This window comes from Balaenoptera musculus, chromosome 3 (assembly GCF_009873245.2).
Source record: "Balaenoptera musculus isolate JJ_BM4_2016_0621 chromosome 3, mBalMus1.pri.v3, whole genome shotgun sequence".
Classification (NCBI taxonomy): Eukaryota; Metazoa; Chordata; class Mammalia; order Artiodactyla; family Balaenopteridae; genus Balaenoptera; species Balaenoptera musculus.
Window position 1 is genome coordinate 7651677 of NC_045787.1, and position 25852 is coordinate 7677528.

A 25852-nucleotide genomic window follows, 5' to 3' on the forward strand; every position below is an offset into this window, starting at 1 on the left:
ATTAATAATTTGGGGCTTGAAATTTGACTTATGACCTAATAAAGGTAAAAACAAAATTAACTGAAATTTACAGGAAGATAACAATGCTACAGTAAGACAAATAATTTCACTAGCAGTTTACTTATTGCATACGTGTCACGTACACTAAAGGGTTTTGTTCAAACTGAATCACCTTTTTCTCCTCCTTTCCAATTCACTTCAAGCCTATACATCTTCTCAAGTTTACCGTTCCTGGATCATGCATTTTCTTTTTGTGTATAAAAAGAAAATTCATGTTTCCTTGACCATGAGCAATGAGCTTAAGATCATATATATTTGCTTCAATCATGCTTTAAAATGATAAAGGCCATTTTAATTATGATTTCCTTGTGGGAAAAATCACCTATGATTAGAACTATACTTTTTTTTTAAGCATTTAAAATTTTTTAATTGAAATATAGTGAATTTACAATCTTGTGTTAGTTTCAGGTATATAGCAAAGTGATTCAGTTATACATATATATATATTCTTTTTCAGATTCTTTTCAATTATAGGTTATTACAAGATATTGAATATAGTTCCCTGTGCGATACAGTAGGTCCTTGTTGTTTATCTATTTTATATTTAGTAGTGTGTATATGTTAATCCCAAACTCCTAATTTATCCCTCCCCCACCCCTCTATCCTCCTTGGTAACCTTAAGTTTGTTTTCTATGTCTGTGAGTCTATTTCTATTTTGTAAATAAGTTCATCTGTATCATTTTCTTAGATTTCACATATAAACCGTATCATATGATACTTGTCTTTCTCTGTCTGGCCTACTTCACTTAGTATGATAATCTCTAGGTCCACCCATGATGCTGCAAATGGCATTATTTCATTCTTTTTTATGGCTGAGTAAAATTCCATTGTATATATATACCACATCTTCTGTATCCATTCAACAGTCAATGGACATTTAGGTTGCTTCCATGTCTTGGGTATTATAAATAATGCTGCTATGAACATTGCAGTGCATTATCTTTTAGAGTTTTCTCCAGATGTATGCCCAGGAGTGGGACTGCAGGATCATATGGTAACTATTTTTTAGTTTTTTAAGGAACCTCCATACTGTAGAACTATACTTTTATTCACACATGCAAGGCTAATAAAAAAGCCATCAATGTGAAATCTCTATTTACCAAGGTAAATAAATTACACATTCTTTTCTGACTCAGGGAACACATTTACATTTATGGTTATGTGTAATTCCATTTTATACTCAGTTGTCAAAAGGCATTGTATTATTATGTGCTTGGTCAAATCTTTATAATGCCGGATTTTTTCTTTTTACACTTTATAACTTTGATGCTCAAGGTTAATTTGGTTACTTGTTTTTTCTAATTACAAAAGGAAATCTGCATTTTAGAAAGTCTCCGACCAAATATAAATGTAAAACATCATACAGAAAGTAACCTGGTCCAGATGGAATACTTTATTTATGATTTTTAAGTTTCAGGATTAGCTTATGAAATAATACCTCTGCAATATTTTATAATTTTTAAATTTCAGGATGAGTACGGACAGCAAAAATATCAGGCAGGGAAACAGGGAAAGGAGATAAGGGGAGGGAAAGACAGAGTACATTCTGTGCCTCAGTCATCATGCTCCAAACTGCGTGGGCTCAAAAAAACATGTAAAAGCACTCTCCTTTCCTCAAGGAGCTTTAACTGAGTTATGGCAGAAGCTACAGGATCTCCCTCTGGAGGACAAGACAAAGGAAGCGATACATGACAGGCAAAAAATAACAGTTAAATTTCAGAGAAGACAGCCAGCATCACTGGATGCTCCGTTAGGAGGGAACAAAAGGGTGGTGAAAAGATGAACAACAAGGTGGCATAACTGAGTCGCTCTGCTGTACAGCAGAAATTAACACAACATTGTAAACCAACTATACTTCGTTTAAAAAACAAAATGAAATAAAACAAGGTGGCATGGTGGTTACCTAAAAGAAAATCCAACAACAGCTGAGTGTTGTTGAAAAGTGATAAATTCAACTTAAAAAAAAATACTTTTTTCTAAATTCCATACCATCAACTAAACTATTCCACCGGGGGTGGCGGGGGGGGGGGTGTTGATTTACTTGTTCACACACGTGTGCAGAATTAAAGAATATGTAGATATGAACTTAGGTGACCAAAATGTCATCATTAAAAATGATATTGATAGTGTTAAAGGTTGAATTGTGCCCCTCCCCCAAAAAGATAGGTTGAAATCCTAACCCCTAGTACCTCAGAATGTGATCTCAACTGGAAATAACGTTTTTACAGAGGTAATCAAGTTCAGATGAGGTCATTAGGGTCAGCCCTAACCCAATACGACTGGGGTCCTTCTAAAAAGGGGACATTTGGACACAGAGATGGGTAAGCACAGAGCAAAGCTGATGTGAAGACACATAGCGAGAAGATGGCCATGAGACTAGGGTGACATCTACAAGCCAGGGATGCCAAGGACTGGTGGAAAACACCAGAATCTGGAAGAGGCAAAGAAGGACCCTCCCCTACCGCCTTCAGTGAGGGCACAGCCCTGCTGACACCTTGATTTCTGGCCTCCAGACCTGTGAGGGAATATATTTCTGTTGTTTTAAACCACTCAGTTTGGTTGGTCTGTTACAGCACTCCTAGGAAACGAATACAGATAGAATAAAAGCATCCCAATCCAACCTTTTTTAGAAAGGTTTTTGAACAGTTCTCTCAAACGACCAAAAATGCATAAATAACAAAAAGTATTTACATAGTTTAATTTCCTAGTGCTCTACTGATTCCATTTTTTAAAAGAATCTTAAATATGAGTTCTGTTTTCTGGCATAGAATTCTGAACAAGGTTCTTAAAGGAAAATATCTGTAATTAAGGTGCTTTTTCAAGATTGTGGGAGTAGCTGACATTTTTGCAGCTTTAAATTACATAGTGACATCTTTAGTGAAAACGGCTGGTAAGATTTCAAACACTTTAAAATGGCCCCATTGTTGTATGATTTCCAAACCATTATCATAATATTTTAGCAATGAGCTCTCATAGTCTTCGGCTCTGCCCGCTGTAGAATGGAAGCCATTAGCCTAAGTAAATACTTGCCTCATGGAGCTGTTAGGAGCTTGGGATCTCTTCAGTTAGTCATTTGGACAGGCTTGATAAACCAAGCCCACAGTCAACTGGCCATTAAAGGCACAGAATGAGCTAGATTTGTTGCACCCTCAATATTAATTAAACATTGAAAGGGAGCTTAACTGTTCTGAAGAAGGGGACAACCACAGCAATTGAACACGTAAATCTCATAATCTTAGAGCCGAACGAGCCCTTGGAGATCACCCATCCATCTAGTCTAATTCTGCTGGGATGGAGGAGAGCAAATTAGAACTGGGACAGGAGCGTAATGAAGAAACAGCTGGCATGGAGGAGGACAATTAAAATAATAGTTGCCAGGAGTTGATTGGGAGGAGAATATAGACAAAGGCGTAGGGTCTGAACAGGAGAAACAGCACATGGAGACACAGGTGGGAGATCTGAATTCAGCTGGAGGAGATCAGGCCAACACTCAGGAAGCAGGAAAGTTGGGAATAATTAATTGATGCCCATCTTGTCCTGGGGACTTTCTCAGAGCTGACCTTGCATTTTTATCAGCTCGCTGTCTCAGGCTGGGCACTGATTGATGGACCAGGGAGGGAGGGCAGTGAGGGGGGAGAACAGGGCAGAAGAGTGTCACCGGCAGCCCAGCCGAAGTCCACCTTCGCAGGGTGGGGCTTAGGTGCCAACTTTAAGCAACCCCTTAGGCACAGCCTTAGGCAGAATTTCATCATTTGTAAACACCTGTCATTTGAACAGGTTTTGGGAAGGAGGCCATCAGTGTGTAACACCTTTCTCTGCCCTCCTAACTGAAACTATAAAAAGTCAAAAAATATTTACAAGAAAAACTGGGCAGTGATTATTACAAATGGCAGAGAGAAGAGCTATGATTCACATTTCCTTTTTCCCTATGGGGCTGGACAACGGATATCCTAATGTATGAAATACAATAGAGGAGAGCTCCTGAAACCCTTCAGGGGCCCAGCTCAAGTGAGAACTATAAGCCCCCAAGGCTGTCACCCTGACACATTACTGTACTGAAACAAAACAGAAACAGAAGGAAAACTGCATTCCCACCCTCTCAATTCCCCACTACTGTATCCAAAGGCGTTTCCAGTATGCTGTGCTCTCCCACAGCTGCCTCAGGGATGTGAGGATACCTGTAGCACCCGCTGGTGTAGCAGAACAAACCGAGCTGTGATCATCTTCAAGGAGTTGTCTTCCAGGATATCACTGAGATGCGTGTTAGGACAAATATGCTCTATGCCACCATCAACCTCCTTGTATGTCTAAGGTATGTCCACTCCAGAAAAGGGTCAGAAAGGCAGGTTTCCATAATGCATTTGTTTTGCCAGAGACAATCCATTCCTTTCACTTCGAGTACAGGAAAGGCAGAATTTACATTTGCCTCTGTGCTCTCCAATTTTCTGTTTTCTTATCTCTTTGCCTTTCTGTCAAAGACATTTATCATCATCATTGGGTGATGTGGGGATAGAGCCATGCTTCACAAGTGGGGACGATTTTGCCCCCCAGGGGACATTTGGTGATGTCTAGAGAAAGTTTTGGTGTCCCAACTGGGAGGCGAGGTGCTACTGGCATCTAGTATACAGAGGTCAGGCCTGAAGCCTCTACCCTACATCCTAGAGTGCACAAGACAGCTCCCCCAGAAAAGAACCCCAAAGAATTACGTGACCTAAATGTCAATAATGCTGAGGTTAAGAAACCCTGAGACAGAGGAAAAAAGGAAGAGTCGTTAAAAAAATGCTTGCAGAATAAAGACACAGACCTACTAGAGAATGGACTTGAGGATATGGGGAGGGGGAAGGGTAAGCTGTGACAAAGTGAAAGAGTGGCATGGACATATATACACTACCAAACGTAGAATAGATAGCTAGTGGGAAGCAGCCGCATAGCACAGGGAGATCAGCTCTAGGTGCTTTGTGACCACCTAGAGGGGTAGGATAGGGAGGGTGGGAGGGAGGGAGATGCAAGAGGGAAGAGATATGGGAACATATGTATATGTATAACTGATTCACTTTGTTATAAAGCAGAAACTAACACACCATTGTAAAGCAATTATACTCCAATAAAGATGTTAAAAAAAAAATGCTTGCAGCTATAGCACAAGGAGAAGTCTCAGAGCACCATGAATAGGTAGGATCTCTTTGAAACAAAGATGCATAAACTCGGAAAGATGTCTTCTAAAGACCCCCTGAATACTACCCGCTTTGGGTTGAATGGCGGCCTCACAAAAAAGATATATCTACCCAGAACCTGTGAATGTGACCTTATTTGGAGAAAGGATCTTTGCAAGTCTAATTAAGGATCTCAAGATGAGATCCCCCTAGATTATCTGATGAATCCTAAATCCAATGACAAGTATCCTTATACAAGAAAGGTGAGGGAGATTTGAGACACTCTGACACATGGAGAGGATCATATGAAGATGAGGGAGAGAACAGAGTGATGCACCAACAAGCCCAGGAACTCCTGGAGTCGCCAGAAGCTGGAAGAGGCAGGACGGTTCCTCCCCTAGAGCCTCTGAAGGAAGTGTGGTCCTGCTGGCACCTCGACTTCAGACTACTGACCTCCAGAGCTGGGAGAGAATAAATATCTCTTGTTTTAAGCCACAAAATTTGTGGTAATTTATTACAGCAGCCCTAGGAAATGAATATGCCACCCAAAGGATCGTATGTTCAGACTTAACTTGTATGCTTTCTAAAGGACAGAACTGCCTGGTCTAAATGTGACTTCCAAATGAATTCTTTGAGATCTGCATTTATAAGCCAAGTGTGTTTCTCAGAGCTAAGTGACTCCCTTAACCAATGGTAATGTTTATTGTAAACAGAAGATAATCACACTTGGTGACCCAAATCACACTTTAGACCCAATGCTCTAAGACAGCCTCTTTTCTCAAAGGGTAGACAAATTTTAGGTGGTAAATGCATAAGCTTCAGGAGTCTCAAAATAAGAGTACACTGGCATTCTAATCTATCTTGAGAAGTTTTAACATTAACATCAGACAAAATTAAAATCATTTTAACCAAGCCCTTAGAACTTGTCACTATCACTGTGACAAGTGATAAAAACTAAACTCCAATTGGTTTAAGCCAAAAGCAAAAGGTTTAAAATATTTTGTAACTGGGAAGTACAATATGAGAAACCCAGATTCAAGCACAGACAAGCCCAGGGATTCAAAGTATGCTGTAAGAATTCAACAGTGCTGATTTCTAGTTATGATAGCCTCTGTTGGGCCTTATTCTTCAGCAGACACCACATGGTGACAAAATGGCTGCACATAGCCTATAGTGACATCATCCTTCAAGTTCATGATTGCAAAGAAAAGAGATTAGCCTTGTTTCTTTCAGGGCATATTTTAAAGTCCTTTAAGGCAACTAATTAGCTGCACTTGGGTCATTTACAGAACCCTGGAGCAAGGAGATTGGATACTCTTATTAGGCTTCCTGGGTCACCAGCCTGACTGCAAGATATAAGAAATAGAGGTCATGTGCATTACTTTCCTGTGGCTGCTGTAATAAAAAGCCATAAATTTGGTGGCGTAGATGAATAAACTTTTATTCTCTCAAAGTTTTGGAGATCAGAAGTCAGAAATCAGTAACATTGGATCAAAAATCAAGGTGTCAGCAGGGCCAAGCTCCCTCTAGAGGCTCCAGGGAAGAACTCTTCCTTACTTCATCCAGCTTCCAGTGGCTGCTGCATTCCTTGGCTTGTGGCCACATCACTCCAACCTTGAAGGCCAACCTCTTCAAGTCTCCCTCTGCTCCATCTTCACACGGATTTCTTCTCTGCATGTGTGTGTTAAATCTCCCTCTGCCTCATTCTTAATAGGACACTTATTAATGCATTTAAGGCTTACCCATATAATTCAAGATAACCTCCCCATCTCAAGATTCTTCACTTCACTGAATTTTTGTCACAATAAGGTAACATTCAGAGGTTCCAAAGATTAGGACATGGAGATCTTTTGAGGGGCCCTTTTTCCACCTACCATACCAGGTCACTGGCAATACGGCCAGAATCAGAGAGTGGGGTCCTGGTAATCCCAGAAGAAAAATAAACAAGCAAGGCAGTGACATATGCCCCTTACAGGCTAAAACGTGGACTCTTTCAGTTAACCCTCCTACTGTTGATTCTCTAGATACTAGAAAGTCATTAGAGTGGACCCTTGAACAACACGAGGGGTGGGCACCGACCCCTATGCAGCCGAAAATCATGGAATATCTTAAGTCGACCCTCTGTACCCACGGTTCTGTATCCTTGGATTCAACCAACCACAGATCATGTAGTACTGCAGGATGTATTTATTGAAAAAAATACACACATAAGTGAACCTGTACATTTCAAACCCATGCTGTTCAAGGGTCAACTGCATGTACTTGAACCATCACATAAGCCAAATAGAATCTCAGACCTGCTGTACCTTTACGGTGGGACTAAGAAGCAGATAGTGGTGGAAACAGCATTTAATTTCATTCTCATTGTCATGTTCTGCTCATGACCATTGTGGGCTGTTTCTCAGGGCAGATTCATAATGATCATCAAGGCGTGATCCCAGATCACAGGTATCTAAGCTGCCTTGACAGTAATGTCAACCACATCCAGACAAAGCCAAAGCTTTAGAACTGAGACAGAAACAGCTGCTGTGCAGGTTTGAAATCTGAAGTCACTTGCTGGCACTGCAGGGAACCGTGTTGAGGGTGGAAAAGAAGATATGCATCCATTCTCTCAGAGTTTCTTCTCTGACTGCTCTACTGGGCTCAAGCTGAGAGGAAGAGATAGGGACCCCTCAAGAAACTCTAATTATAATACAGCAAGAAGTTCTGAAATCAGGGCTTCCCTGGTGGCGCAGTGGTTGAGAATCTGCCTGCTAATGCAGGGGACACGGGTTCGAGCCCTGGTCTGGGAGGATCCCACATGCCGCGGAGCAACTAGGCCCATGAGCCACAACTACTGAGCCTGCGCGTCTGGAGCCTGTGCTCCACAACAAGAGAGGCCGCGATGGTGAGAGGCCCGCGCACCGCGATGAAGAGTGGCCCCCGCTTGCCGCAACTAGAGAAAGCCCTCGCACAGAAACGAAGACCCAACACAGCCATAAATAAACAAATAAACAAAAAATTGAAAAAAAAAAAAAAAAAGTCTCCCTCCCAGGTTCATTAAAAAAAAAAAAAAAGAAGTTCTGAAATCAGATTTCTTTTCCTTCGTGAGTCTATTTAAATTTATTAGCCTTTGATGATACTAGAAATAATGCATATATATGGCAGGCGATTATGAAAATTACAGTAAAGTTTAAAAAGGAGAATCCAAACCACCCACCACATAGAGATGAGCACCGGTTAACTTACTTATTTCAGATAATAAATATAAATTAAATATAAAAAAGGAAAGGAACTTGAAATCAAATTGAAGGAACGTCTAAATTTCATATTTCTTCACCATACATATAAACTGCTAAAACATTCCTAAAAGATACCATTAAATTTTGAAAATAAAGTTTTAAACACGTATAGGATGAGGTCATTATGGTTGCTGTTTATTTTTTAACCACATATTTCTTTACAGAACATGTTTATGTTTCCAGGTAGTAAAACTTGGCTCAGTTATTTAAGAAGAATCAGAAAAAACAAGTAAAAAAAACAGTTCTTGACAATTACAAAGTTTAACAAACCCTATATAAAATATTTTGAAATGGGACCAATTTTAAAATCTAAGCTTGCTTTTAGCTTGATTCTCAAAGAAATATAGAAGACAGAAGATGAGGATTTATCCAGCAAAATATCCCACTCATAAAAGACAAATCACTTGTTGGGGAAAAGTAAACATTATTGAAAATTGACTGTGTCATTAACTATAATAAATCCTAAGAAATTACATACAAATAAAAACTGCAGTCTTTATGCTCTATCCACATTTGTTGCTTTCAGTTTCTCATACTAAAAATCATTCCAAGTTTATTTTATATTTGGTGTATATTCTTGTTTTTAGAAAAGTTTGTTTTATATTTTAAAATGTTTGTTTTATATTCATTTTATGTTTACATTTGTTATATGTTATATTTATATTTGTTTTATATTTGTTTACATCCTGTTTTTAAAAAGTTTGTTTTATATTTGGAGTATATTCTTGTATATTTATTATTTATCTTTGTTTTCTCATAGAATTTATAATTGCATTTCTACTTTTCCTTTTGATAAAAATAGTCATCACATAACTAACCACTTTCCAGTTGTTAACCTTGTGATTTAGATAAAAAATATCTATTTTCTTCTTAAAGGCATTTTATGGAACCCTTTAGTTTCTTTCTGCATATTTTTGATGAATTGTATATATGAGACACCATATGTTTATTTCTATGAATTCTTTCTTGATAATGGTTTTCTCCTTTCCATGGCAGCCTTTTCATGCTTTATGGATAGAGTATCTTTCTTTATATTATTTTTTTAACTAAAGTTAAACAAGTACAGGGCTTAACACAGAAGACTGTGCTAAGCACAGAAAGCCCTCTATTTTGTGGCCCATAAACTGTTCTAAGTAAGAACTTCCAACTCTTTCACTGGTCTATTTTGGCATTTATCTCCAAATCTCTAAATAATGCGGTTTCATTGCTGTTTCTTGATTGCTTCAGTTAAAAATATCATTTACTGGCTCCTTTTCCAACTTATCCCACTCCCTCATCAACACATACACATCCTTCCATCTCTATTTTTTCAGTATGGATTTATTATAATTCTCCTTGGATACTCCATGTTTACATATTTATGACTATGACAATATTCACAGATGTATACTCACACATACTCACAGATGTGCCATGGAATAAGATAAGTTTCTCAAAACAATTTTATTTTTTCTTGGAGGTAATAATAATGGTCTTAGCTTAGTCTGTTCAGGCTGCTGTAACAAAATACCAAAGTCTGGGTGGCTTATAAAGAACAGAAATTTATTTCTCACAGTTCTGGGAGATGAGAAGTCCAAGATCAAGGTGCTGGCAAATTAGGTGTCCAGTGAAGGCAAGATTCGTGGTTCATAGACGGTGTTGTAACCTCACACGGTGGAAGAGGAAAGGGATCTCTCTGGGGTCTCTTTTATAAGGTTACTTATCCTATTCATGAGGACTCTGCTCTCATAGCCTATTCTTCAGTGATCCATTGCTTGTTCAGTAGCATATCGTTTAACCTCCAGGTGTCTGCATTTTTTGCAGTTTTTTTCCCCTTGTAGTTGATTTCTATCTCATATCATTGTGGTCAAAAAAGATGCTTGATATGATTTCAATGTTCTTAAATTTACCGAGGTCCAGCATGTGATCTATCCTGGAGAATGTTCCACGTGCACTTGAAAAGAGTGAGTATTCTACTGCTTTCAGATGGAATGCTCTGTAAATATCAATTAAGTCCATTGGGTCTAATGTGTCATTTGAGACCTGTGTTTCCTTATTGATTTTCTGTCTGATCTGTCCATTGATGTAAGTGGGGTGTTAATGTCCCCCAGTATTATTGTGTTACTGTCAATTTCTCCTTTTATGTCTGTTAACATTTGCCTTACCTACTGTGGTGCTCCTATGTTGGGTGTATATATATTTACAATTGTTGTATCTTCTTGGATTGACCCCTTGATCATTAGGTAGTGTCCTTCTTTGTCTCTTGTAACAGTCTTTATTTTAAAGTCCATTTGATCTGTTAAGTCTTTAATTTGTGACTACACCTCTCTGTGACTGCCAAAATATCTACTGGTTTCTCCCTTTCTCAACAGCAGCCATCTACTGGAGGCTTGGCCTCTAGCTAAACCTCAAATAGTTTTATCTTCTCTACAATTTTACTTGTTCTTGTGGGCTTGTAACGTTAAAAAAAATATGTCTTATGTCCTCAGAATGGTGTGTCAGAGAAGAACTGAGATAATCCTGAGTGTTCAGTCTTCCATTTCTCACTGAGTATCTACAATATTTTCTTGATTCTCATTGAATATAACATTTGGAATTTCTTTAATATCCTATTATACTCGAACTATTACTGATTCACCTGAAGTAATTAGTTTTGGTTTTATCTGGCTTTTACCATCATGTTTTGTATTGCAGTTTTCTCTGTTTTTTATCTTTCCAAATTTCCAAAAATCTGTTTCTCAAAAAAACCTTCAAATTTGGTATATATATATATATATATATATATATATATATATATGATTCCATTTCTATTCTTCATAGAATTTTTCCCTTTATGCACCTTTATCTTTATTTAAATGCTAAGTTTTGATGGATGGAAGATCAGTACATGGGTTCTCTCCTTCTTAAACCAGAAACTGATGGATATACTTTAAGACTAACTTTGAGTTCAATGCTCCTTTATTAAAATGATAATTAAGATTTTTCAGCAAAAGACTCTACAAGGTCTTTGTACTGCAAAAGTTAACACAATTCCATACATAGTTATACCCATTTCTTATAAATAGAATATTTATAATAGGAACTCTCATAGGGTAACTTGCCTCTGTGCCCTCTAGAAAACATGTAAATAATAATTGATTGCCCCCAAATCTTGAAAATAGGCTTGAACCTCAAGAGTTAAACTGTACAATCAACCCACATAAGATCATAACAGACATCATAACCTATAATTCGAAAGAGGCTGAGTAGCCTCCAGGTTAGTAAGAAATGATGCAAATAGATTAAATATTGTGACCTAATGAAGAAGTATTATATAAACTCTAAAAGGTTAGCTATGTGAGAACAGCAGAAGGAGAGTTTGATGGGTGTATACTAAGCAAAGGTAGAACCCCTCTCAGCTCTATCCACAGTTACTCTCGCCAACTCCATCACAGTTACTGAATAACTTCAGGATGACAAAGAATGTTAAAGAATCACCAAGTCAAGAATTTCAATCCATTCACTCCAGAGAGCGGTAGGTGGGCCAATGTGCCTCACATCTTTTCATTTATATTTCTCCCTTGCTATTCATTTTCCCTTGGCCCCTAGGTAGCCGGGAGACTCCAGCTTCCAGGATACATAATCTCTTACCCAAACAAGAAATCCATTACTTCAATTTGAAACGAAGGCTTTTCCCGGTATGTTGGCTTATCTGCTTGCGTCAGCATTTTGGGAGAGGCACACAAATAAGGAAAAAGAAACAGACTAGAGAATTGGTGAGCATATGCTCATCATTCAACAGTTACGTCAGGCAGTGGGGCCACTTTTGAAATAGAAGTAGAAATGCATTTTAGATAAACGAAATGGACCCCTCCATTTGTCTACAGACAGTGTTTGCTATTGGCTTACAGAAACTGCTTGACCTCGTTTCATGAAACTAAATGATACACATGACTAAGAAAAATATCCATGCATCTTCAATTTAGTTTTTGAGGCTGCAAATGAAGAATAAATTCAGAAATGGGTAGGAAAAATTATTAAAAAGTAAGGCGTGTACAACGCAACAGAATGCATTCAATAATCAAGTATGTGTTGCATTTTTTTCTCGAAGACATAAAAACATTTTGCTTTCTTCGTGGTGGGGACCAGTGTCTGTGCAGTCAGGGTCTAGAACGTCAGGACAAGCTGAAGTAAGATACCTACAAATACTGAGGTACATACTGTAGTGAGTGCTCCTGGCACCCTGCCCAGCTCTCCTCACAAGCCAGTGCACCTCCTTCTGGCTGCTGTGTTGACGGATTCTGACTCAGGCTGCCCCCTTCTCCGGAGAACTGCTCTTGGCTGATGAGAGCCACTCTGCCAGGAGATTCAACACCCAGCCCCCGCCCAAACTCAAAAACCTGTTACTAATGACTGAAGGCCAAGGGGGGATAAATCACCATCCCCTTGCCTCAGAGGGGACCAACTGAGATTCCATTCATGCTCTGGAGTTCCCCTGGGATCAGGCTGATGCTGAACTCCAGCTGAGAGTAAATTCTCCTCCTGTTCCTTTCTCTGCCATATTCACCTGCTGAGAACACACCTTCAATAAAACACAAGCATGTGAATCTCTGTGTCAGACTTCCAGGGAATCCGACTGAAAATCCAGATACAAATTATAATTATAAATTAACAACTGTATCCATTGTATGCCAGTGGTCGACCACAGGTGGTACAGCAGTCAGCACTAATGACTACGATAAAGTAGAGTGTAAGTGATTAAGAGACTGTGCTTTGGGGCCCAACATGCCCCAATCCAAATCATAGTTCTGCCACAAACCAGTTGGGTGATCTTGGCTAAATCACATAAACTCTCCAAGCTTCAACTCTTCCTCTGTAAAATACTGAAAATAATACCTACACCTTAGTGCCACCAAGAAAACAAAACTGAGATGATGTATGTGAAGAGTTGAGTACTCAGTAAGGGCACAGTAAACACCGTCTCCTATTACTGTTGTTGTTCTCTTTATCTAATGACAAATTAGGTCATTAAAGTTACATCGAATAAGCACCATGCCAAGTTTCCCATTACAGGGAAAGTTTTCCTTAAAGAAGGAGGAACCCAGGAGTCACATTCAAGCAGTGACAGAAAGAAGAGTCGGCAGAAGGATGGCACATATTAAGATTTTAATGCGGAAAGGGATTGCAGGGATGATCCAGCCTACTCTTCTCCCTGACTCTGCTCTCCAAACGCACCGTCCACATAACTGAGGTCCAAAGAGGTTAAGTGGTTTGTTCAAAGTATCCCTTCTTTGTTATTTAAAGAAATGTCAGAAGCGTGAATAAATCTGTGTGTGTAGTAAAAAATTAGAATTGTTGGAATGGCGGAGGGTAGGCGCAGACAACAGGATCAGTTAAGTGCATCCCTAGGTGCTAATCTTGTTTTTCTAGCACCTTCTGGGAGAAAATGCTAATGCATGCCGATGGATGTCTGAAGGTCTGAGTTTTCTGCTTCCTCCCGGGTATGCAGACAAACTATAATCCCAGCCTCCTTTCTACTTCTTCCCGGGTATGCAGACAAACTATAATCCCAGCCTCCAAACTATAATCCCAGTTGGTTGAGGCCATGTGACCTAGTGGTGGCCACTGGGCGGAAGGGAGGCATGCCATTCCCTGGCATGGCCCATGTAGATCTCCTCTGCATGATCCTCCACACTTTCTTCCACGCTGCCCTGGAGGTGTGGGTTGAAGATGGAGGCACCAGAAGCAGAACATCCTGGGCTCCTGGATGGCAGCACAGAACAGAGCCCCTACAGCTGCTGCCCTGGACAATCGTCATGTAAGTAAGAAGTAAGGCTTCTGCGTGTGCGTTTAGCCACTGAGAGTGAAGGGCTGTTTGTTAACAGCATTAATTCAATGTGACTAATATTCTCTGAAACTAGTAAAATCTGAGTCCTCATCTACACAAAATGTACGTCAGCAACTATAAATCCTCCAGGAAGTTATGAGAAAAGGAAAGTAAATGTGTTTCAATAAACAGGTAGATAAAACAGCTCCTGACAGGGAATTTTTCACCAAGGGAGTGGAAGAGACAAGAATCTGGGGATGAGTGGTGACACTATGGGATCCCAACCTATGGGTCACAGTCTAGGGAGGACCATGAAATTATAGCCCAGGGAGTCAAAATTAACACTGTTGTCCAAACAACCAAATATTGTCCGAAGAATAGCAAAAACAAAGACAAAGAATTACACTGCATTATCCTGTGTTCACTCACCAGGAAATACTCACTGAGAACTTGACCTGTACTAGTACCAGGTGACAAACTTTTCCTTAAAGGATCAGATAGTAAATACTTTAGGATTTGTACGCCAGACAGTACCTGATACAACTGGTCAACCCAGTTGATGTAGCAGCCACAGACAACATCCAAAGGAATGCACGTGTCTGTGTTCCAATAAGATGTATTAATGATGACCATGGGCTGGCAATATGCAAGTGAATGCGCATGGCTGTGTTCCAGTAAAACTGTAACTATGATCGTCAAGTCTTAGTTTTTGAAACCCTGAAAGGTTTTAATAAAGATCTCTAAGCTCTTTAATCTCTAAGATCCCTGCCACTTCTATAACACTATGAGTTCAAGAACATATTTGATAAAGAAGGCAAAAAAGAAAGTTTAGAATCATGACTGTGGATAACTACATAGGACACCAGTCTCCCCTTGTCCAATATAAGACAAGATTTAAAAAATTAATAAATACAAATATCTCATTTGAACAGTTACTCTAAATTACTAATTAAAATATCATTTTTAAATTATACAGAAGAATTCCAACAGAAAGTAGTTGTATCAAATTGTTATGACCCATTAGAGAGGGTAATGGTATTATAAATTGACTCTATTTTTAAATTTAATTTCATATTAATAAAAGGAAGCAATTTATACTCAAGAATCCCAGCAGCTTCTTTAGAAATGGCCACTAAGGGCTCATACACGTGTTTGGTTAAATATACAAAGGAATCTAAAGAGGAAAATTCCCCAAGCATATCAAAGATCTTCTGGATTCAATCAAGAAATGTTAACATCACAGATTCAAAAAGTGGCTTCTTCAAAACCTAACATAGGGTTTCTCAACCTTGGTGCTATTAGCATTCCGAGCCAGGAAATTCTTTGTTGAGCGGGGTGGGGCTGACCTGTGCATTATAAAACATTTAGCAGTGTCCCTGGCCTCTACCCACTAGATGCCACTAGCATGTCCCCCTCCAGGGGTGACAACCAGATGTTTTCAGCAGGTAAAACCGCCTCTAGTTGAGAAACACCAATTTAGAAATGACTGGAGTTGAAAGGCAATTCCCCAAACCCAAATATACAAGAAACAAAGTTAACATTTACCTTAACTTTGGAGAGAATTCTCCACCAATATTGACCAGGTTGTCAGAGACTTAACAGTTTTCAATTTAGAAACCAGACAGAGGCAGGTGGTAAACTGGCACACAGATTGCAATTTTTCTGCTTATTCCAGCAGTCATGAGTGAGAAACAAGCTGTGAATACCTTTCCCTCAGTAACAAAACAATATAAAAATGGATTTTGAGCTATTTCCCAAAAGACTGTTAGGAAGACATTGAGGTGAAATGAGCTGCAGTCTCTTTGTGTTCTTAGGACCGTGCTCAGCGCACCTCTACCTCGGGCCATCCCAGGCACGATCCCAGATGGGCAAATGCTGTCAATTCGTCTTAGGGTCGGCTGCATTTTTATATTTTCCGAAAAGCTTTGTTCTTGTAACATAACCGCTGTGATCAAGGCAAGAAGAAAAGTGATGCTGAAGAGCCGGATCTGTTACCATGACAAGAAGTAGGAGAGATGCCTGATGGGAAACCTCCACATCCTCTATCACTGTGCCTGAAAGTGACTGGTTTCCAAGACGTGATGTCTACATTTCAGCACACGGTGAGTTGCAAGGAGATTTATCACAGCCTCAGAGTGGAAAGACACCTTATAAATGACGTCACATGAATATTTGATTCTCCAGTCATTGATGAAAAACAGGTTTTGTTTCCTTCAAAGCAACTCTTGGTCTTTCACTTTAATACACTGCGGTATGTTTGAAAATCACAATATTCCATATAGAGTCTTTCTACCTCACGGTATATTTATATGTGAATATTTTTGTGGTGATGCTAAGAGACTTCCCTCAAACAGATAATGTTCACTGGGGGTAATAATAACCATGTACCGACCCGATTCTTGCTCAAATCTTGACTGCTTCAGAAATTCCACTAGTGACGTCTCAACTTTATTAGGGAGAAAAAGGGAAAAAGAACTCTTGATTCGGGGTTCTGTTGATGCCCGTTCCAGACTGTCGTCGGTATCAAGCTTATCAGGCAGTCTGACCTCACAGTTCGTTTTCTCACTCTAAAGCCGCTTCACAAAAGTCCATTTTTCTCATCAGTGGGTTTCTGCACGGTTCCACAAGCTGAGCCACAAGGCACAACCACGTTGGATGGACAACGTGCTCCTGTGAATAATGCCGGGAGCCCATGGCCCACCCTGCCCTCACCTCTCGGGCAGGAACAAGAGCTGGGACCCTTCTTCTCCTCTCACTAAAAACAGAAGTTGGGATCATCAAGTCACTGTGTGGGGACCACCTTGGTGTGAGGAAGGGAAGATGGAAGGATGCACCACGGGTGTGCCTCGTGCCCCTGCTGCAGCTGGGAACTGTGCCGGCTGAAGTACACACACTAGCGCATCGAATTTGGGGTCATTGACTGGGGGGTGCTTAGAACTCTGTGAAAATCACTAGATAGAAGAAAAACAAAGGAACCTTGTTCAACAACTGCTTTCTCATTACTGATCCTAAAACAAAGTCCAGGCAGAAGAATATAGGGCAGAAGAAAAGTGCAGAGCAGTATCGAGCAGACAGGTGACTGGTACATGAGAAAGGAGTGGATCAGAGTCAGGGATTACCTGTACTGTCCTCGAAACTTCCTGTGGGGTGAGAGTGTGCACACGTGTGTTTTAGGATGCCTCTTCCAGCAGACATTCCTCACTGCCCTAGTCACTGGGTTTCATTACTTTCCTTCTCTTGAATTTAGGGACAAAAATATGAAATTCACCCATGCCCTACTAATGATGAGTTTTAAAAAGTTGCAGAGTGAACATATTTATTAAATATCAAGGGATTCAGACTTTCACAGACATTTGTCTTGAGTCTATCACCTGCCGGGTAACTGCCTCTAATGATCTACTTTCATCTAATACTGAGGAGACAAGAAATCAAACCCTCCTCACAGCACAGAGTGAATTTCAACCTGAGACAAGAGGGGCTCATCAGAAATAAAGGCTGAGGCTATGAAATGCATCCGAGGGTCATCAGCCCAAACAGACTCAAGGTGGTTTACAAAGAGGTGACAGTTAAAGTGAGACCGAAGGATTGGCAGTCTTCTTCTAGATCGAGAAGAGGATGGGGTTAAAATTGTTCACGAGAAAGAGGACATGAGTAGATGCTAAAAGTTGGGAAATGGCCTCCAGTCTGGGAAGCTATAAGCAGCTTGGCATTACAGACACAGGGAAGCGTCCCGAGGTGATGGGGAGCTGCCGCTGGAAGTGGACCCTGCTGTCAGGCAGAGAGGGGCCAGGTCAAATGAAGCCTTGTCTGGTGTTTAATAAGGGCTGTCACTCATTCTCAGTTCTAATGCTCTCCACTGTTTATGCAAATTGCTTTTCCTGCCTCATCTTCATTTCCTCATTTTCCCATGTTTCAACAATTACTTTCTATCTTCAAAGAGAGAAGGAAGGAGAAAATTTTTAGCCTACCATATCCAAATTAATCCGGATGGTCCCTGGAGAAAACAATATTTCTACAACGTAACTGAAGGCGTACAAGTCACAAACGCTTCTACTCCCCATGATCGTAAAGTGCACTGTCCAACTGGGTAGCAACAGCTCCACTGAGCTCTTGAATGGTGGCTAGTCCAAACCCACATGTGCCCTAAAAGTGAAATACACCCCAGAGTTCGAAGGCTTAATACAATTAAAATAAAGAAATGCACCTCATTAATTTTTTGTAATTATTGCATGTGAAAATGATATTATTTGAGGTATAACAAGTAAAATATATTATTAAAAATAGTTTCCCCCAAAGGGATTAAGAGGTACCAACTACTATGTATAAAATGAATAAGCTACAAGGATATATTGTACAGCACAGGGACTATAGCCAATATTTTATAACTATAAATGAAATATAACCTTTAAAAATTGTGAATCACTATGCTGTATACCTGAAACTTATATAATATTGTACATCAACTATGCCTCAATAAAAAAATTGTCCCCTGTTTCTTTGTACTTGTTTCAATGTGACCATCAGATAATCTTAAACTACCCATGAGGCTCACATTATGTCTTTACTGGACAGTGCTGTTTGTAACACCAGTACAGCCCTTTCTTGATCAGTGTGCCAGTCTTTTTTGTCACTCTTAGAAACGGTCATTTAACTTAAAATAAAGTATTCATAGAAATCAAAAGGACAACTTAACTGGAGACATGTACAGAAAAGCAGTCTGTCCTGAAGAATTCCCAGAGTCCTCTCTCCACAGTGAGTGAAAGGCAGGCTGTAGAGCATCGTACACAACCATGAAACACAACAGAGGAGGGTCGTGCTGTGTGTACCCACCGCACCGCATGGTCTGACGTCTGTTATTAGGGCCGTGTTGTCAAAGCTTCCATTCGGAAAGCCCCTGTCGTCCTGCTTGGCCCTATGTCAGCAGACTGTGCTCTCTCTTACCAGGAGGTGATGCTGATGAGTTTTCCAAACCTCAATAAGAACACTTCAATTTCATCAGTAACCTCAACCTGATTTCCACCACAAGGTAGTCATGACAATGAGAAGCAATAGTGAGGAAACTACAGTTAGTTCCCTTGCCCCTAAAATAACATTATACACACAGTAATGGCAAATGCATCTCCTGATTTTTTGCAGCTATTTATTTCGAAATAACATCGAGAAAAGTTGCAAGCAAAGTTCAATGGACTCTCATAAACCCTTCACCTAGATTCTTAGGGTTCCCTCATTCACATTTTATCGTATTTGTTTTATCATTCTTTCTCTCTGTGTGCATGCACGCGTGTGTGTGTGTGCATGTGTATGCCCATAAACACATATACATATATGTATATACACATACAGTAATTTTTTAAATCACTTCAGAATAAGTTTCAGAAATGATACTCTTCACCCTTATTTATCTCAGAAGGTCTGTCCAAAGAACAAAGACATTCTCCTTCATAACCACATTACAGTTATCGAAGTCAGGACATTAATATTAATACATTTCTACTATCTTCTCCACAGACAGTAAAATTTCACCAGTTGTCCCAAGAGTGTCCTTTATAACAAGAAAAAATTTTTTTCCTGTTCCAAGATGCAATTTAAATCAAATGTTTCATTCAGTTGACATGTGTATTTTTTTTTCCCTTTATGATGGAATAGCTCTTCTTTCTTTTGACTTGGTGATTTTTGAAGAGTAGAGACCAGTTTTTTGTAGAATGGCCTTCAGGTTTGGTCTGTGTGATGGTTCCTCATGATGAAACTGGTTATAATTTTTGGCTTTAATATCATGGAAATCTTGCTGTGGCCTTTTCAGTGCATCTAATCAGGAAGCTTATACTAACTCTTTGCCCCATTCCTAGTGAAAGTACCTTTAACTAGTTGGTTATCACGGTACTGGCCAGCTATCTTCATTATCAAGTCACAAGTTTTCCTCTGGCAATTAATACGTATTTTATAGGTAAAGACTTTGAGACTATATAGATATCTTGGTCATCATCAAACTGTCACCCACAAATTTTGCATCCATTGATCATTTTTGCCTGAATCAGTTTTTAGTGTGAGGGTTGCCAAATTATAATTTTCTAATTAAATCATTCCTTCAACATTTATTAGTTGGCATTTTAGAGTAAGGAAGAGCAGTCCCTTCTGTCTCATTTGTTTATTTATTCATTTATTTTTATGTTAGTATTTACTCATAGTATTTACTAATATTTGATTCACTGTGCTATAACCTGATACTATCATTACTTATTCTAACAATCAAATTGTCCCAGATTTCTTCAGTGAGCCCACGTCAAGCTGGCTCCTAGATCCTTTTGACCTGCTCTCATCATTCTTTGAATACTCCCTTAATTTCTGAAACATCAAAATCTTCCAGGCTTATCTGGAACTTTGGTTGTCCAGGCCCTGGAATCAGCTACTTCTCCAAGAAGGCTTGGTTCTTTTTTTTTTGGCCACACAGCATGTGGGATCTTAGTTCCCGACCAGAGATCCACATCCCCTGCAGTGGAAGCTCGAAGTCCTAACCACTGGACAACCAGGGAAGTCCCAAGGCTTGGTTCGTTTTAATGGAGAATGAAATTTAGAAACCAAGTACTGGGTACTAAGTGTGCTCATTGCTATTGGAATGACAATATTCTAGACCCTCTCAGCCAAAGAAGCTGGGAAACTAGGAAGTCAATGCACATGTATATGGAAGCATACGTTGGCACACACACATATCTGCACATTTCACTTTTTCAGCACACACAATATGCCAAATAATATACTATACCCGGAGAATCAAAATGAACATAATCCTATCGAATGATCTATATATTTTATAAAAGATTATTTAAAACCAGAGCTTTAAAATGGTATTCTGCATTAACTGCTGATCATTCTGAGTTCTTATTAATACACTCATAATTTTACCAATGATCAACTCATTTAAAGACTTCACTTATATTACCAAATTGCAGTGGAAAGACAATTCATTGTCCAGTGTGATGAAATAATTATAAGAAGTTATTATTTATTGTTATCACTTTTAAAAAACAAAAGCAATTAACATTTGTTGCAAAAGTACTATGCCTTATCTCTTGTGCATGCCTTACTTTATTTAATTCTAGCAAAGACAGTATGGGGTTGGTAGTGTTTTGTGGTCATTCCACAGATGAGGAAATCCACAATTGCTGGGAGTCACAGAGCTAGATAACAAAATCCAGGTCTACGGGTCTTCAAAGTGCTTTACCAATATTAGTTTTCTGGGGGGTATTGGCTTATTTTAAAGCCCTGGTGAATAAAACATAGATCTAATATTAAAACCTAGATCTAAAGTTTCCTGAATGTTCACAAATATCAGCATCACGTAAGAGAAGAAAATAATATAAACTTCTCTCCAATCACTTCTTAGAACTCTAGTAGATGAGGGTGATTAAAGAATTTTTCCAAACTACACACAGCCCAAGGATTCTGGCGTGCTCCATGGGGAATACCAGAATCTTGGTGAGGTGGATATTTATGCCATGACCCTGTCCTTCTCCAAGGAGACCCTTCTAAAAGAATAAAAGGGCGAAGTGGGCCTTTGTGGTTCAGATCTGCCACTAAAATAAACACTCCATTCAGGCATAAGCATCTCAGGTGCCTCCTCCTCCAAACCGCAAAAAAAACACAAGTAGGTAAATTTCATTTTTATCTATCGTCACTAATTCTTCGTTATATGTGGTTTTTAAGCCGTAGAGTCATATTTATTTAATTATAAATAATAAAGAGGAAACAAAGATGTTTTTCTAAAGGGGGCTGATTTTTACAAGAATATGGTGGCTGGATGCATCACACTAAATAATCAATGATGATTCCAACAAGGGGGAAAAGCCCACTTCCTCACATTGAGGAAACGCCCTTCGAATTATCTGTCATTTGGTGAAGAGTAAATCAGGATGATACCCATGAAAGGAGGAGAGGCCGCACAGTAGGAAAAGGGCTAATTGGGAATTAAAGCAGGTGATGACTCACGTCAAAGAGGGCAGCCAGGCGTCCCGCGGCCTGACCCGCTGAGGAAGGAAAGGCCTGCTCTGGCTCGATTAATACCTTCACATACATCTGTCTTCGTCCCCTCAAACACAGAGCTAACTGAGATGGAAAATGAAAGTTTGAGAAAAATAAATTGCACCTACCTGGATCAGAGACAAATCCTCAAGCTGTAACCTGAAGAGGTAGTTTCTACAAAATACAAAAAGAGAGCAGTTTCATTTTTAATAGATCTAAAAAAATTACAGTTCGTAAAAATTATGAGAACAAGGGGGAAAAAAACAATTTTTGGCTCCCGAAGCAATCTCCTGCTAAGACTGTGTGTAACACAGTTTCCCTTGGAACTCAGAGTTCAAAGAGGCATTCAATACGTCAACAGAAACACACATTTGAGACTGGTGAGAAAGCTAAGGAATAAGGGGGTGGGGACTAAGGTATATCTAAATTATTAATCAGCTCTCTTAATCGATGTGAAATGGACAAACGGAAGTGGGTCTTTGATGCTGAAACTGAGTTTAAGTTAAGCAAGACGATATAAAACCACTCTTCACGAGCCTTCATCCTGACAGATCACCTACATTCACCAGGTTGTATAATTAAAACACATCCAGGTTTTGAATTCACCAATGGTCTGAGCATTACACCGCTCTGCCTCGCTGGATGGATTCAGTGTGTAATAAGTTTAGAAGCACGAACTTGTCTGTCTGACTGTTTGAAAGAGTCAGCTCTGGCTGCCCAAGCGTGAAAGAGGAAGTCAGAGAAAAGGAAGCGATTAGCTTTCAACAACGAAGGGGAAGAACGGTGAAATACACAACAGACATCAGCAGAGCACGGGGGAAAATGTAGATAGCAGTCACGTGAGACTTTGGACTGCACTGTTGTAACTTTTAGAAACAAGGGATTGGCCTCCAGCTTAAGCCATGAACGAACATCTCCTTAACATCATGCAGACGAGAAGCTGGTGCAGCAGGAACAGCAACGCAGGGATGGATGGAGGAGAAAGTCCACCCAGGTGTGAACAACGATGGCAGGCAGAAATTGGCATGTAGTGGGAAGCAGCCCCTAAGAACGCCTAAGTGGGGAGGGGTCTCGGAGAAGCTGAGGCTAACAATGGACTGGTCCAGGGTGATTACTATGGCATCAGGAGAATAACAAAACTCTCTCAGCACCAGCAGGAAACAAAAGTAAATGACTTTCATTCCCTGGGAAGGCGGGCAGATGTCAGAAGTGAACACGCTGTCCCAGTAGAGGTGACAAGGGACAGCCACGTCAGGCCATGGGCACAGCCCTGAGAGAACCAAGAAACATCCCTAAGGCGTGGATGCAACGGGGAGCACAAATCAACAGGGACGACCCCATCCTGGGCTGGCTGCTACCAGTAGCACGCATGCGCACACTGCCGGAGGACGAGAAGGGATTTCGTTCACCTTTAGGGCGGGCTCACGAGTTCCAGGCAGCACACCCTGCGCGCTCAGGGTTCTCACAATGTGTCCCCCGCCATGGGAACACTGCCATCCTGCACGCTGAAAACTGCCTCCTCAACCACTACAACGGCTTGTTCACCACACTCTTTCTGAGCCTCCAACTTAACCTCTGAAACAACACCAGAGAAGCAGTGCGTGGCACGTGGCGCTTCCCTCACAAAGCCATTGGGGGAAGCGTCCCCTCTCCTTCCTTACAGTCGAATCAGCCCTCTACGCAGAGCTCAGGATGCCTTTGAGGAGGGAATGTGGCAGCAGAGTCTACTTCTGTTTAGGCGGCCCCCTTGGAGAGGCAAGGTTTCCACCAGAAAGGTCGTCCTGCGGCGGAAGGAATGAGAACTCAGCGCAGATACGGGGGAGCGGAGCCGAGCTGCCAAGGTAAACGCCACTGGAGGCCGCCTGGCATTCGAAGAGTCGCCAGGCTCTCACGTGATGTGGAACAGATACCAGCGCAGCTGCTCTAAGAGACGTTAGAGATCTACACGTACACACAGGTAAATCTTTCAGAGGAGGGGCTTAGAAGAGCCCCCAGAGGCAATTACTGGCCCCGATGCACTCGCACTCATTGCCTCTATGAGCGCCACGGCTCCCTACCCTCAGGCTGGCTTCATGGCAGGCTTCCAGCTGCAGGAAGCTGCCAACAGCCCCTGCCCCTCCACTGCGGGGGGCAGTGTTGCCTAGTGGTTAAGGACATTTGTGTCCATCAACAGATGAATGGATTAAGAAGATGTGGCACTTATTTACAACGGAATATTACTCAGCCATAAAAAGAAACGAAATTGAGTTATTTGTAGTGAGGTGGATGGACCTAGAGACTGTCATACAGAGTGAAGTAAGTCAGAAAGAGAAAGACAAATACCGTATGCTAACACATATATATGGAATCTAAAAAAAAAAAAAAGGTTCTGAAAAACCTAGGGGCAGGACAGGAATAAAGTCGCAGACCTACCAGAGAACGGACTTGAGGACACGGGGAGGGGGAAGGGTAAGCTGGGAGAAAGTGAGAGAGTGGCATGGACATATATACACTACCAAATGTAAAATAGATAGCTAGTGGGAAGCAGCCGCATAGCACAGGGAGATCAGCTCTGTGCTTTGTGACCACCTAGAGGGGTGGGATAGGGAGGCGCAAGAGGGAAGAGATATGGGAACATATGTATATGTATAACGGATTCACTTTGTTATCAAGCAGAAACTAACACACCATTGTAAAGCAATTATACTCCAATAAAGATGTTAAAAAAAAAAAAAAAGAACATTTGTGCAAAGGCCAAAGCTCTTCCACCAGACAACCTGGGGGGGTGGGGGGGAAACTGAGCACTGTATGCTTCAATCTTTTCAACTGTAAAACGGAGCTAATAGTCATATCTACCCCCTGATGTTGTTGTGAGGTTTAAAGGCAAGGAAAACACTTAGAACGGTGTCTGAGCCATTATCAGCACTCAATTAATAGTAGCTAATTCTAGGCAGTTTACGGAAAATATTAAAATTTCCAGCCATGTTGAAATTCTCAGCATCTTCTCCATTTAGGGAGAAGGAAAGAGCATTTCCGCCCTCCAGCAATGGCAGGTTACGGGCATAAGTGGGCACATTTACCTCTGTGTGTTCGGGTATTGGGGTTGTTGTCAGTAGGGATGGTGGCGGCACCACTGGATTTTTAGGAAAGAAGATAACACTGTTTATCTTGTCTTCATTCTGGGACCCAGTCATCACACTCTTTCCAACTCACTGGCTCTTTTAAGAAAAACTTTTTCTACAAATAGTCCCAAAAAAGAAGCCATTCATATTTTTAATCAATGAATTAGTTGAGAGCTTTGATGATATTGCAAAGCTCTCTCTCTCTCTCTCTTTCTCTCCTCCCACCCCTGCCCCGCACACATACACGTATACAAGCATGAATGCCCACACTACAGTATCTGTCTCTGAGAACTTTCTAGAAAGGCAGCTCTCATACACTAAGGAAGAGCTGGAAGGCCTTCACATCACTGAGGAAAGAAGATGGTAGTGTCCATGATTTTCTGTAGAGCTATGGGCAGGATGACTGGACAGAAAAGTTCAAAGTCTCTCTCGTTGTGCTAAGGGTTGAAGGAGGTA

The 25852-nt window shown here is 40.5% G+C and overlaps 1 protein-coding gene across 4 annotated transcripts in view; it reads right to left on the bottom strand.

Moving 5' to 3' along the window:
- SEMA5A (semaphorin 5A) overlaps nt 1–25852 on the bottom strand; it is a 528372-nt gene that overhangs the window by 256064 nt on the left and 246456 nt on the right. For all 4 annotated transcript variants that reach the window (XM_036846398.1, XM_036846396.1, XM_036846394.1 and 1 more), the window contains one exon: nt 22424–22469. In XM_036846398.1, coding sequence (XP_036702293.1) covers nt 22424–22469 — 46 coding nt within the window. The remainder of the gene's footprint in view (nt 1–22423; nt 22470–25852) is intronic.